Genomic DNA, 12,906 nt, shown 5'->3' with positions numbered 1-12,906 from the left:
TCGATCCCAAAATAGGAAGACAAAAAGACAAAATGTATAAAAGGTGCAGATAGCACAACCATTCCAATTATTAATCAATTCATCAGAAGTAACAGTGAAGCTGATGTGGGAAGAATTGTACTGATTACCTCTAAATGGCAAAATCCAAATAGATTAGCTGGCCAAGAGAAGATCAACCCATTGTCTAAGAATGCAGAGAATTCAAACACTCCTCAGGTCATAATGAACTTCTCATCTCTTCTTCTCTGCATCGGTTATATGAATTCTTGCTGGGTCCTATGTCTCATGCCTGCATTAGAATCTCACTTGATCAAGTCCTTTACTCAAGTCAAAAGGATTAAAAAGAAAAAAGAAAACAAGCCTAAATTTACCTTCTACCATTTTGCAGCAAGAACATTAAAATAAACATGAGTGAAGACAAACCCAAACATTCATCCCAAGAAAATCAAAACACGGTGTGAAAACTGAAAGATTAAGAGAAAAATGACTGTCCAAATCTGAAGTGTTTTATCCACAGATCTATATTACAAAATGTCATGGCCCCGACCTGATTTAGCAAGATCTGATAGGAAATTGTCTAATCTCACGGTAGTGAGACTTCACAATTTCCTGATTGCTGGACTGTCTACAGCAGACCCCGATCACCACCATGAACAATCATAACCATAGCAAGGAAGCTGCGTTAAGGATCACCTTCTCTCTTGTTTGTGAACAGCAATCTGAATGATTAAATGCTAATCGATAGATAACCCAACATTAACCAATGGAAGGATTAAAGAATTAAAAAACACGAGCTAGAGGAGATGATTAAATGCTGAAAGGGTGAGATGAGCAACAGAGAGGATATGATCTCTCCCATGGGACCCGTCCCTAAAGGAAAGACACCACTCCCACAAACCAATGGAAAGATATAATAGGGCTTCACCCACATTGAAGGAAGAACCATTGATCATCAGAAGAAGACAAAAAGCAGAGGAGATCAGATGCACAAACAATTTGATCACACTCCCTATACTTGGCATAATAAATATTATTCACTTCTGCTAACCAATAATTAATGTTTAGAAATATGATGTTCATGATTGTGCAATAGCATCTATACCATTGTGGTATAAAGTCATAGATAGATTATTCATACAGGTGTAAACACATATATGTTTATACCTGACTGTATGCAGAATTCATTTATCAATATCTCTCTGTGTTTAAAAGATTAATTGAGAGTGAATATATACAATTAAATCCATACACTCGATAACATATCATACCTGCAATATTCGATGCTATTGGGGAAGTAGAGGAAGTGCAAGGAGGAACGGTGAAAGATTCATCACTAGGTATGGTGCGTCATAAAGATGCTTAAGGACCTATTACCTATTTTTCCGCTTTCAGGTCAAAAATAGCCTGCCATTGGGTCTTAGGTCTCATATGGAGGTTTTAAAAGAGTAATAATGCTATGAGAGGAAAAGTCACTTCTAGTTCCTTTGATTTGTTTTGCCAAATAAGTCCAAAATGAATAATGTCCTTGTTTTTCATTAAAAGCTCCAAAAAGTTCAAAAACATACTCCACATATTGATTCAAGTCAAAATACTCATGCACAGTGTTGGAGGGAATTAAAATTTAAAATAATAGAGTTTTCCCACGTTGCATGTGAAGTCAGGAGTCTAAATTTGCCTTTGTCACGTACTATACCTTGTCATGAAGACGTTTTCCACATAGCCTGGGTAAAACTAGGGTTTTTTTAGAGAAGCTTGAGTTGTTCTGCAAAGAAACACTGTTCTTCTGCAAGTTTCTTATATGCAGATCCAAAATGGTGGTCAGAGCTGCAACAATCTCTACATTAGTGGCTTCAGAACTTGTCAAAGGCTTGTTCTATTCTTGCATCTTCAGTTGATCAAAAAGAGAGGTGCTCATTCATCACCCTTACCATTTTTCAAGGAGTTAAAGAGAAATTTCAGAGGTTTCTAATGTGAAATAAGCTCAATCTAGGAGAAGAGGCTGTTGTAAGTCATAAAGATCACTATGATCAAGTCATGCAAAGGCATTGTAACTCATGCACGCAATCAGTTTAAAGGCAGGTCTGCCTTTTCTCACCAAAACCCTTTGCTATCTTACATGAAAACAGAGTTATTATTCTTGCTTTCACAAAGAAGTTTTGTTTTCTTTTCCCTAGATAAAATCATAGTTAGAAATGAATGGCATAAGGAAAAGACAGTATTGCACACTTTTCTCAAGGTAATGTGCAAGATAATAGGGTTTCAAAAGGCAAAAAATAGTCATAACGAGGTCTTGAAGTCTTCTTCAAATTCAAAGAGCAGCCCATAATAACAGAAAACAGAGATCCACTGCCATCAGCACATATAGATATGAGAATCATGATGAAAGAGGTCATTTGCAGGAGAGGGTTTTGAGTACAAAGCACATGACAGTCTTCATACATACAAAGAGCATGGTAATCATTTAAATGACGGTAGAGAAAATTGCAGGGACAAAGAGAGGACCATGAGATTGTCTCTGACTATGAAGAGTATCCAAGAGTTATCATGAGAAATATATCACAGAGACAGAGAGATAGAATCATGATGAACCTAAGGCAGTGAATATGAATCAAGACAACCATACCACTTGCAGATGCAGCAAATAAAAGAAGTCCATTGAAGATAATGCAGTCCTTACCATTGAACAAAGACAGTCCTAAAACTTAGTGGAAGACAACACAAAAGTGATAAAGACAAATGCCAAAAGAAGATGACAATCAAAGCTAGACTAATATGGGCCTGACTTCACTGAAAAGATAGGAGATAGATAGTGCAATGAAAGTAATGAAAGAAACATGCATTAACCAAAGAAAGATGACAGCTACTGTCAAAATCAAAGAACAATGAATCCCAATCTGCAGGGAGATGACTATTAAACACCATCCATTGGATAGAAGAACCTACAACAATGAGCTTTATGACAATCAAGAGCAACAATGGTCATGTTAAAGAATGGACTAATGCTGTAACTATCATTTTTGTAACAATCCAAGGGACTGTCTCATCTCCTACTATCACATTTATTTGAATGCTGCAACAAAGAGCCTTTGCTCTGCAATGAGAAGCCAGGCACCATAAAAGGAATGAGAGTCTTAAAGGCATAAAGACGTCAAGCATATTCAAGCATATTCAAGCATATGAGATTTTGGTTGCAACCATGTAGAAAGGCAAACATACAGATTAATAAATTATGGACAAATGTTTTAGCAGATGCCCTTTGTTTTGTCCACAGAGTTTTGAGGATGGCGTCCCTTTCTTTGCCTGTGACTATGGCTATCACCACCATTCGACTTCTTTTGCCTGTTGCCCCTTTTTATCTTCTTCACTAATGGCTAAGCCTTGAACTGCATGAACACGCAGAAGTGTAACATGCTGAGCATCTGGAGCCATTGTATAGGCTAAAACAATCCACCCATATTTTCTCAGATGATCTGATATTTCATATTCATCGTGCTCAGTGTTGTCCTTGAGCGAGAAGGCCACTACAGGCACCCCCATGTCTTTGGATAATATTTTAAATTTCTCCGTTCTTTCCAGATTTTCTGTCAGAGTCCTGGCATTTGATCTACAATTCTCCATTATCATTTTGTATACCTGTAAATAGAGTTTTGTATTAGATTTAACTTGGCCTGAATGGGGAGCTACCATACAAGACACCACTATACAATTGCTGATAATTTAAGATTTTCCTTAAAAAACATAAATTTGAAGGGTTTTTAAGGTTGAAACCTCGAATCCTAGGCAAATGAGTTGGTAGTACTGTGCAATGATCTGGCTTGCACCTTCCAATTTGTAAAAAGAAGCTTAGTTAGCAGCTAGAGTAAAAAATGTGAGTTGCAAATAAAAGAAATCTGTGAATGAGCAACAGATTGATAAGAAAGTGCTGTTTGTTTGCCCAAAATTTAATAATAATTTGAGTTTTCTTGAACCTCATAACATCACTGATTAAATAAAGGATAGTTAGATCTACAGGACCAGTGCCTTTTAATATGATGTAGTCAACATGTCGGTAATTTATAATAAAATAGTTGTCATTGTTCATATGTCAATTCATTATACTCTTTTGTCTTGGAAGCTAAGAATAATATTTGAAAATTATTTGAATGCATAAAATTATCTGAATGCATAAAAATAAATAAATATATAATAGTTGATGTGGAAAAAAAGTTCCTCAGGCAGATCTTGTTTGCTTCCGCAAACAACCCATCCCACACCAGCATATACAAGCCCATATTTGTGGCCACTCACATTAATGCTTTTTACTAAGGGTAAGCGAAAGTCCCGCTGTAAATCTGGATATAAAAATCATGAATCAGATAATGTCCATTCAATATAGGATGAAAAAATCATGATATCCATATTTCAATTAAATATTGGAACTCATTACTATTTATTACCCTATCATCAGCAGTACTTGAAACGGGGACATTAAGCAATTTAGAAGAATGCCAGTGACAATCGTATAAAAAAGTTTATTTCTTACAAAGCATCATTGTCAGCAATTTAGAAGAATGCCAGCTTTGACAATCACATTAAAAAGTTTATTTCTTACAAATCCTCATTGTGAATTTTAAGGAATTGAAATCTTACAAAGCAAAGTGCAAATTAAACGGGAACGGTATTAAAGTCATCGTTATTCAAAGTTCCCGTATATTCTAATATCATCTCATTTTGAATTATCAGCTACAGAAGCCTTAAAACATATGCTTCTTGGCCGCAGAATAAATAAATAAATTACTGTCATGGGTTGTATATTGAAATACAATAAACAGTTCATGATAGTAATTTATTTAAAATTTGATAATTGTCACCAGCCCATGAGATTTTGAAAATTTTAACAATTCTGATTAGCTTCTCAGAATAATTTATTAAATTGTTAAATTCCAGTCATAGTTGGCCATTAGAGATCCACTATATAACTAAGAAAAAAATTGAATTTAAGAAAATATTTGTTAAGCAGGTGAATTAAAAACATTATCAGCACAGTGCAGAATCAGAATTTAATTTTCAATGCTTTTTAGGTAGAATCCATATCATATATGCTCTCTAATATCTAGAAACTCTGTTTTTTAATAAATTATGGACCATTGTTTGAAAGTTAATTTTTTGTTTTCCTTTATAACTTGTTACTACAGCTGTCTTCTTACATTTTCTTACACAGGTGTAATTTATAGGAAATATAATATTTTTCAAATTAGAAAGTTGCACATCATAGAATAAATTTAGAATATTAAATTTAAAAAAAAATTAGAAATCATGAAAAAATAGATTTTTTTGTTTGAAATGTTAATTTAGATAGAATCTGTTCAAAATAGAAACTTTTCGTTTTGTTTCATATTTTACATTCTAAATTTACTATTAGTTACACCTTTTTCTTTCAAATTTGAAGATGAATATTATATTTCAAATAAAAAGATAGAACATTATTCTAATATGAAACTCTAAAACTATAGGGTGCACTTAATTAGATGTATATTGATATAGATTTGTTAATTTAATGTTGTGTAGACATTAAAATTTTTGTTTACCAATCAAACGCTTTCACATTTTCAGGAGAATTTGTCTTCCAGGTTAGTATGCTATTTTTTAAAATAATTTTTTTTTTGTGAAATAATTTTTAAAATATATTGTAAATTCTAATTTATAACAATAATCTATTTTATTTTTAGAAATTTTGTTTTTTAATAAATTCTAATTTATTATATTCTCATTTTTTTTAAATTTATTTGTATATTCCATACCACCATATGCATTTAACAACAATTGTGTATGAAATTTGTTAATAATGTATCTATCACCATACACTCTCATAACGAGTTCAATCATTCTCTCTATACATAGATAATTCCAATATTCAATTGTTACAAATAATTCTACTTTTCTTCACAGTTTTTTTAAACTTCATTTCTACTCTGATCCTATCACATTATATAAATTAGAAATATAATTTATTGTGTAGCTATGGATCAACCAATATTGAATTTTGAATCGGAAGAGGAGAGGAGGCAATATCAAAGAGCACAAAGAACAGAGTATTAGAGAGAATATCAAAGAGAATATAGGAGACGACAATGGGAACGTTTGACAGATGATCAAAGGGAAGAAGAAAGAAGAAGACAAAGTGAAGCTCGAAGACAAAGAAATGCTAGACAAGCAGAAGTAACAATACAAGAGTTGGAATTTCTAAATAGAGAGGAAGCTAATATTATTACAAATAGTCATCAAAGAACATCTCAACAAGTCTCTCGTATTGAAAGAGACCAAAGGCAATAGGTTGATTCACATTCAAGTGGGCAGTACAATCAACCATCAAATCAAAATATTGAGTTGCATCTTCAGAATGAAAGCTCGGTCAATAGAATGAGTTGCAGAGACACCTCGACCTAGAAGTCAATTTGAGAATAATTTGGGTGTAGAAGGTGATGCACAAAATAGACAAAATACAAATGGAATGATTCGAGCTGATTTTCAAAGATTTCAAATGCAATTTCGACACCAATTAGATCGATTTAGAATGACAAGCATGTGTTATATTTGTCAAGAGTGTTATCTGGGAATTAAAGTAAATTGTAGCTCACAAGGTCCTATATGCACTAGATGTAGACAAGAGAGAGGAAACAATAGATTTTCGGCTTCAAACAATATGGATCCCAGGCCACAACCAGAAGAGCTTGCAAGTTTGACTCAAGTAGAAGAAATGTTGATTGCACGTGTCAACTCAATATTACAAGTTACACATGCAATAGGTGGTCAATACAAATACAAAGGACACACAATAAGTTTTCCACAAAATGTGGAACATATTTCAAACATTTTGCCACATACAATAGATCATTTGCCAATCATTATTGTTCGAAGAAGGGATCAACATGGCACAAATTATAACTTTACAGTGAATAGGAATCGTGTGTACAAAGCACTTAAATACAAAATTGAGCATGATAAATATTACTCTGATGTCATAGTTAATGAGAATGCTCTCAATGATCTATCTAGCAATTTTGATGAAAATATTTTCAACAGATTGAAGACAGTGCATATGGAATTTGATTCTGATGCAAATGAAATCATATTTGTGGGTCCAATCATGGAAATAGATGAAGGTAATACAATTGACCACACAAATTCAATGGCTTCTAAACTACCTAATGCTAAAAAAGAAATGGAATTAATACATGCATGGATTAATAATCCTGATACAAATCAAACAGCATTGATCAATTGGCTAGCAATTGGTACATCTCCTATCAATGAGTATGTCACGTTGGGATTACTTGATATGGCATTTCCAACATTGTTTCTTGATGGTAGATGTGACTGGTTAGAGCCACGAATGAGGCGAGTGCATTTGCATGAATTTGTGAAACATCTACTACGGTATAGAGATCATCGATTTGGTCAACATCCAAGATTCAAATATTTTATGATGAACATGATTATGAGACATCGTGCACAAAATTCATCTACAGTCTTTGTAAAACGAGGCTTTCATGACATGCCAATCACTATCAATGAATTGCGTCAGCATATATGCCACAATCCCATTTGGCAGATAGGTTGATGCGGTTTGGAACATCATTGAGGGGTACAAGGTCATATTGGGCCAAATGTCGTGCAGAATTAACAAACATGCTTCATCAAATAGGCTCCCCTACGATATTCTTCACATTAAGTGCAGCAGATATGTATTGGCCTGATTTGCATGCACTAATGCCGGGAACATCACCAACTACTCCACGAGAAGCTCAAAATTGGAGAAAGCGGAATGTTATCAACTACCCCCATATAGTTGCACATTACATGCACTTAAGACATTCAATATTTAGAACAGAAATCCTAGAAAAAGGAATGAATGTTGAAGATTTTTGGTCCAGGTATGAGTGGCAACATAGGGGGTCACCACATGTGCATGGATTCATATGGATGAATGAAGCACCCAATATGGACAATGTTGACTGGTCAAATGAAGAGCAACGAAAACATGCGGAAAAATACTTTCATTCCATTGTTCATGCATGGAATCCTAGAGAAGATCCACATCAGTGAAATATACAGGCAAGTCTATGAAAATTTCAACATATATATGGTTTATTGTTTGACATAAAGTATTTTATAGCTTATGATGTAGCTAACATATTTGTTTTTATTTTAAATTGTAGGCATTTCAAAAATTTCCTCTACATCCATGTCTAAAAAATACAAGACAACTTGCAGAGACAGATATTGATAAGGACTATGAAGAGATCCTTAACTGTGTAGAACGACATACATTGTGTAGGGAGGGTGCATGCCTACGAAAAAAAAGAGGAAGGATGGTTTGTAGGTAAATATTTTATCAAATCAAATATTTATATAAGAATTAAATACTATACAAAAGAAAAGTAACCAAATATTTATGACAAGTCTTGATATTTTTTATAGGTATAATGCTCCTTGGCCTTTGAATCTTAGGGGGTCCAAATTATATGAAGATATAGAAACAGATGAAAAAAAATTTGAACCTACAAGAAATGATGATAGGGTGAATTCACATAATCGTCACATATTGCAATTATGTAGAGCAAATATAGATTGGCAACCTGTTCTTTCCAAGCATGCAGTAGTCAAATATATTGCCAAGTATGCAGCGAAAGCAGAGAAAAGCTCTGAAACATATCACCAGATGTTGATGCGCCTCTCCAACATGGAAGACCCTAATGATTTAGCTGCTCGAGCATATAGAAGGCTTCTGACTGAAACAATTATTGAAAGGGACATTGGTGCTCAAGAAACATGTCACATGTTGTTAGAACTTCCATTAGTAGAGAGTAGTAGAAGATTTGTTAATCTAAATGTCTCACGTGAGGTGTTCAAACCTGTAACTATAAATGATGAAGAGAATAATGAAGAGCAGACAAAATCTTTAATTGATGGATATAAAACAAGGCCTCTTTGTATGGAAGGTGTCACATTAATTGATGCAGCTAGATCATGGATATATAATCCTAAAAGAAAACGAGACAACAAATGGGAACCAAGGGAAAGAGCAACAATTGTTAGAGTTTTTCCTAGGTTTGTATCTCTTCCTCCACGTGAGTCAATTAAATGGATTGACTTCTGTTTATCAGAGTTATTACTCTACAAACCATTTCGTGACATAGAAAGGGATATTGGTCATGATGATGACTCTATAATAGCAAATTGGAAGTCATTTACCTACAATCCTTGGCATGTCGAACGAACAAGTATTGAAAATGCAGAGGCTAATAGTGATTCAGAAATTGAAGAGAATGAAGCTATTCAGAGAAATACCACAGAGCATGAATGGGAAATTATATCTAGGCTACATCATGGTCAAAATATACAATTTTCAGAAATAGATATGTTGGGGAGAAGAGACATTGATAGACATACAAATTGGTCTGCTGATTATCAAGGTGAAGAGTACACAACTACAGCAATCAGTTTCATAACTAACATGAAGGATCATGGATGTCTTATATATGATGATATACCCCAATGCATCAACTACACGACCCTCAGTGATAAGCAAAAAAAGGCAGTTGATATAATTATGACACACTATCAGAGGAATCAAAATAAAGTGCCATTGTTCATGATAATTCAGGGAACAACAGGTATAGGAAAGTCATATTTAATTGGTGCCATCAATCAAGCTCTTGAAAATGTTGCAATGCCATCTCGTTCTCCCCTTCTATTACTCGCACCAATAGGAGTTGCAACATTCAATATAGGGGCCTCTACAGTTCATTCCAAATTGAGAATCCCAATACGAGATTTCACTCAGCTACAGGGAACAAGACTTGCCATTTTTCAAGAAGAAATGGCACATATCAAGTACATTTTGATTGATGAAATGACCTTCATTGGTCAAAACATGTTGGAAAACATAGATTCTCGACTCCGACAAGCATACCCACAAAGTGCACACCTAAGTTTTGCAGGTATGCATTTAATTTTGACTAATGAGGAAAAATAAATTTCAATAACAATATTATATATTTTAAAAATAATTATTTTGAATTATCTTTCAGGTATATCTATGATTTTGGTAGGAGATTTGGGTCAATTGCCTCCAGTTAATGATAGACCTGCATATGCCAGTAATAGACGGGCAAAGCTACTATGGGAGGAATTCAAAATTGTGGTTACTTTAGATAAAATATTCAGACAAGATGGAGAAAATATTCAGCAACAAAGATTTCGTCAACTTTTGACAAATCTAAGAGATGCAAACCCACAAATTGATGATTGGAAGTTGCTAATGATGAGAACCCCTACTAACATAGATGTTGCAAGTAATTCTGAATTTGAAAATACCGTCCATTTGTTCTCCACAAATGATAATGTTCATAGTCATAATAAAAAAATGTTATATTCATTGAGGCATCCCGTTGCACGAAGTGTTGCAACAAAAGCAGGAAGTGTTAATATAGCAGAAGATTTCTCAACTGGTGAACTTGATTTAGAGTTATTGATCTGTAAGAATTCAAGGGTCATGCTAACTTCAAACCTTTGGCTACAAGCAGGTCTTGTAAATGGAGCTTTGGGATATGTTCGAAAGATTGTCTACAAGCCAAGAAGTGCTCCACCTGACCCACCGACATATGTGATGGTTGAATTTGATAATTACTCAGGATTACCATTTGAAGATCATCATCCAAATACAATTCCAATAACAACAATACAAAAGGGCAGAACACTTCAGCTACCATTGAGATTGGCATGGGCATTGACTATACATAAATCTTAAAGATTGACTCTTCCAAAAGTAACTATCGATATAGGACCAAGAGAAAGAACTGGATTGACATTTGTTGCAGTATCTCGTGTCAAATCTCTAGAGGGTTTGAGAATAATGCCACCATTTACATATGATCGTTATGAGAAAATGAAAAAGGGTAGACAACTTGCGAAGCGCAAGGCTGAGGAAAATAGGCTCAAACTTTTGGAAGATAATTGATGTAATATATTTTTTGTTGAATTTTTTTTTATTGTCTTTGACACCTGTGTTCTTTATTGCCACTATAATTATTTCTAATATTTAATATATCATATATGCTTTCACAATGTCTATTCAATAATTATAAATGATAAGAAATATTACATGAATTTAATCAATGAAAGGTTTTTTATTTCCATACAAATCTCTAGAGGGCTTTAAAATAATATTACCATTCATTATGAGAAAATAAAAAAGGGTAGACAACTTTCCAAAAATAAGGCTAAATAAAATAAATTCAAATTTGTAGAAGATTAAATTTGTGTATATATTTTTTTGATCAAATTTGCTTCCATGGCTCTAATACTTGTGTTATGTCTGCCCACAACAAATAATTGTTAGCATTTTATACACCACTAAATGCTTCCACAATATCTATTAAATAAACAAATATAAATTATCAGTTAATGTTACATAAATTTAAACAAGCCATTTTTTTATTTAATTCCATATCCAGTATAAATTTCATTTGAAATGTGAAGGAGATTTCCTTTTGACAACCATATTTCTTAGATGCACCTAATATAATCTTGCATCATTTTTTATATCATCATGGTAAAGAAAATTTGTACATGTATGAATTGTTATGGTCCTCCTTGTGTTTAATATACTAACCTGGAAAACAATGTATGTATGTATATCTCTTTGATTAAAAATGTATGAATATATATTTTAGGTACTTTGATAACATTCATTTGCTTAATGTTTATTACCCTTTATGTGATTTTTTATTTAAATTGGAAAGTATATTCCTTGAGCAATTTAATGGTAATTTAAGAGCTAATAATAATTTGCATGCATGTTAAGAAGATGTCAGATAATATACCTACAAAATGGGTGTCCACTTGGATGTCAATGTATCACCCGTATCTTCCACGCAATGTCCTCCTTTGTATAGAGGAATTGAGTGTTCACTATTGGGTCAGAGATAGGATGGTCAAGAAAATTAACAACAATGGATTAAGGACCACTCAATTCAAATTTGACAATTATGCTCTATATTTTAATTTCTTATATGAATCGAAGATCAAAATGAACTTAGATGTCAGATTTTATAATCTTCAAATTGAGATTGTAGATTTGTGTGGTTGGTCGATTGCTCTATACCACGAGATTCGAGATCTTTACCTTGCTGGATGCATTTGGAGGATCGTTATTAGACCAACAATAAAAATTGAGAAGCACACTCTATCCGATCAACTTAGTATGAAGTTTATGAGATTTCTTAAGGGACAATCACGGATCAGTTATCACACAGGCCCACCCGAGGAATGGTTTCTTACTACTCTTAAGCTCGGGTACTCTATAAGATTCATAGTGCATCAAGTTATGCCATCATTCAGGTTGTTGCATGCATACTATGGGATACCTGCCTTGTATGTAGTGAAGTCCAATGTGACAATTAAAGTTCGGACTATTCTTGACGATACTGAAGATCGAGAGATATTACTTGTGCATCCATGGTTAAGAAAGTGAAAGTAATCTATAGATATTATTTGATAAATGTGTGCAAACTATTTAAACATTGCATTTATGACTATATTCAATTATGCTATTTTTATATTATTATTTGATGCAATAAAGCCTAAATTCAATTTTAATAATATTTTGTAACTATTGTTGTAAAATTGCTAAGAATGTGATCTTTTATGGTTTATGTATTCTTTCTTGCATCAAACAAAACTAATGAATTTGGTGACTACAAAAAAATTGTCAATGTTTGTTATGTTGTTAATTATATTTTATTGGTTATTTAATAATCAAATAGAAAGATTTATTTTTTTATTGTCACGTCATTTGCTTATGATTTTATATTTTTTGTGGTATTTCATATGATTTTGGTGACATCTCAACATAGGAAACTA

General features: G+C 33.2%; 1 protein-coding gene and 1 pseudogene across 1 annotated transcript; one reads left to right on the top strand and one right to left on the bottom strand.

Annotated features, from left to right (window-relative positions):
* Positions 1–3,315: 3,315 nt before the first annotated feature.
* LOC131072314 (glutamate decarboxylase-like) lies at positions 3,316–4,341 on the bottom strand (annotated as a pseudogene).
* Positions 4,342–7,599: 3,258 nt separating this feature from the next.
* Positions 7,600–10,792, top strand: LOC131057818 (uncharacterized). The gene is made up of 3 exons (XM_059220840.1): positions 7,600–7,913; positions 8,461–9,983; positions 10,074–10,792. The coding sequence occupies exons 1-3, from the start codon at positions 7,600–7,602 to the stop codon at positions 10,790–10,792; spliced, it is 2,556 nt and encodes an 851-aa protein (XP_059076823.1).
* Positions 10,793–12,906: the final 2,114 nt, after the last annotated feature.

Source organism: Cryptomeria japonica, chromosome 5, assembly GCF_030272615.1.
Source record: "Cryptomeria japonica chromosome 5, Sugi_1.0, whole genome shotgun sequence".
In the NCBI taxonomy this organism is placed as follows: Eukaryota; Viridiplantae; Streptophyta; class Pinopsida; order Cupressales; family Cupressaceae; genus Cryptomeria; species Cryptomeria japonica.
This window is presented reverse-complemented; position numbering and strand designations above follow the sequence as displayed.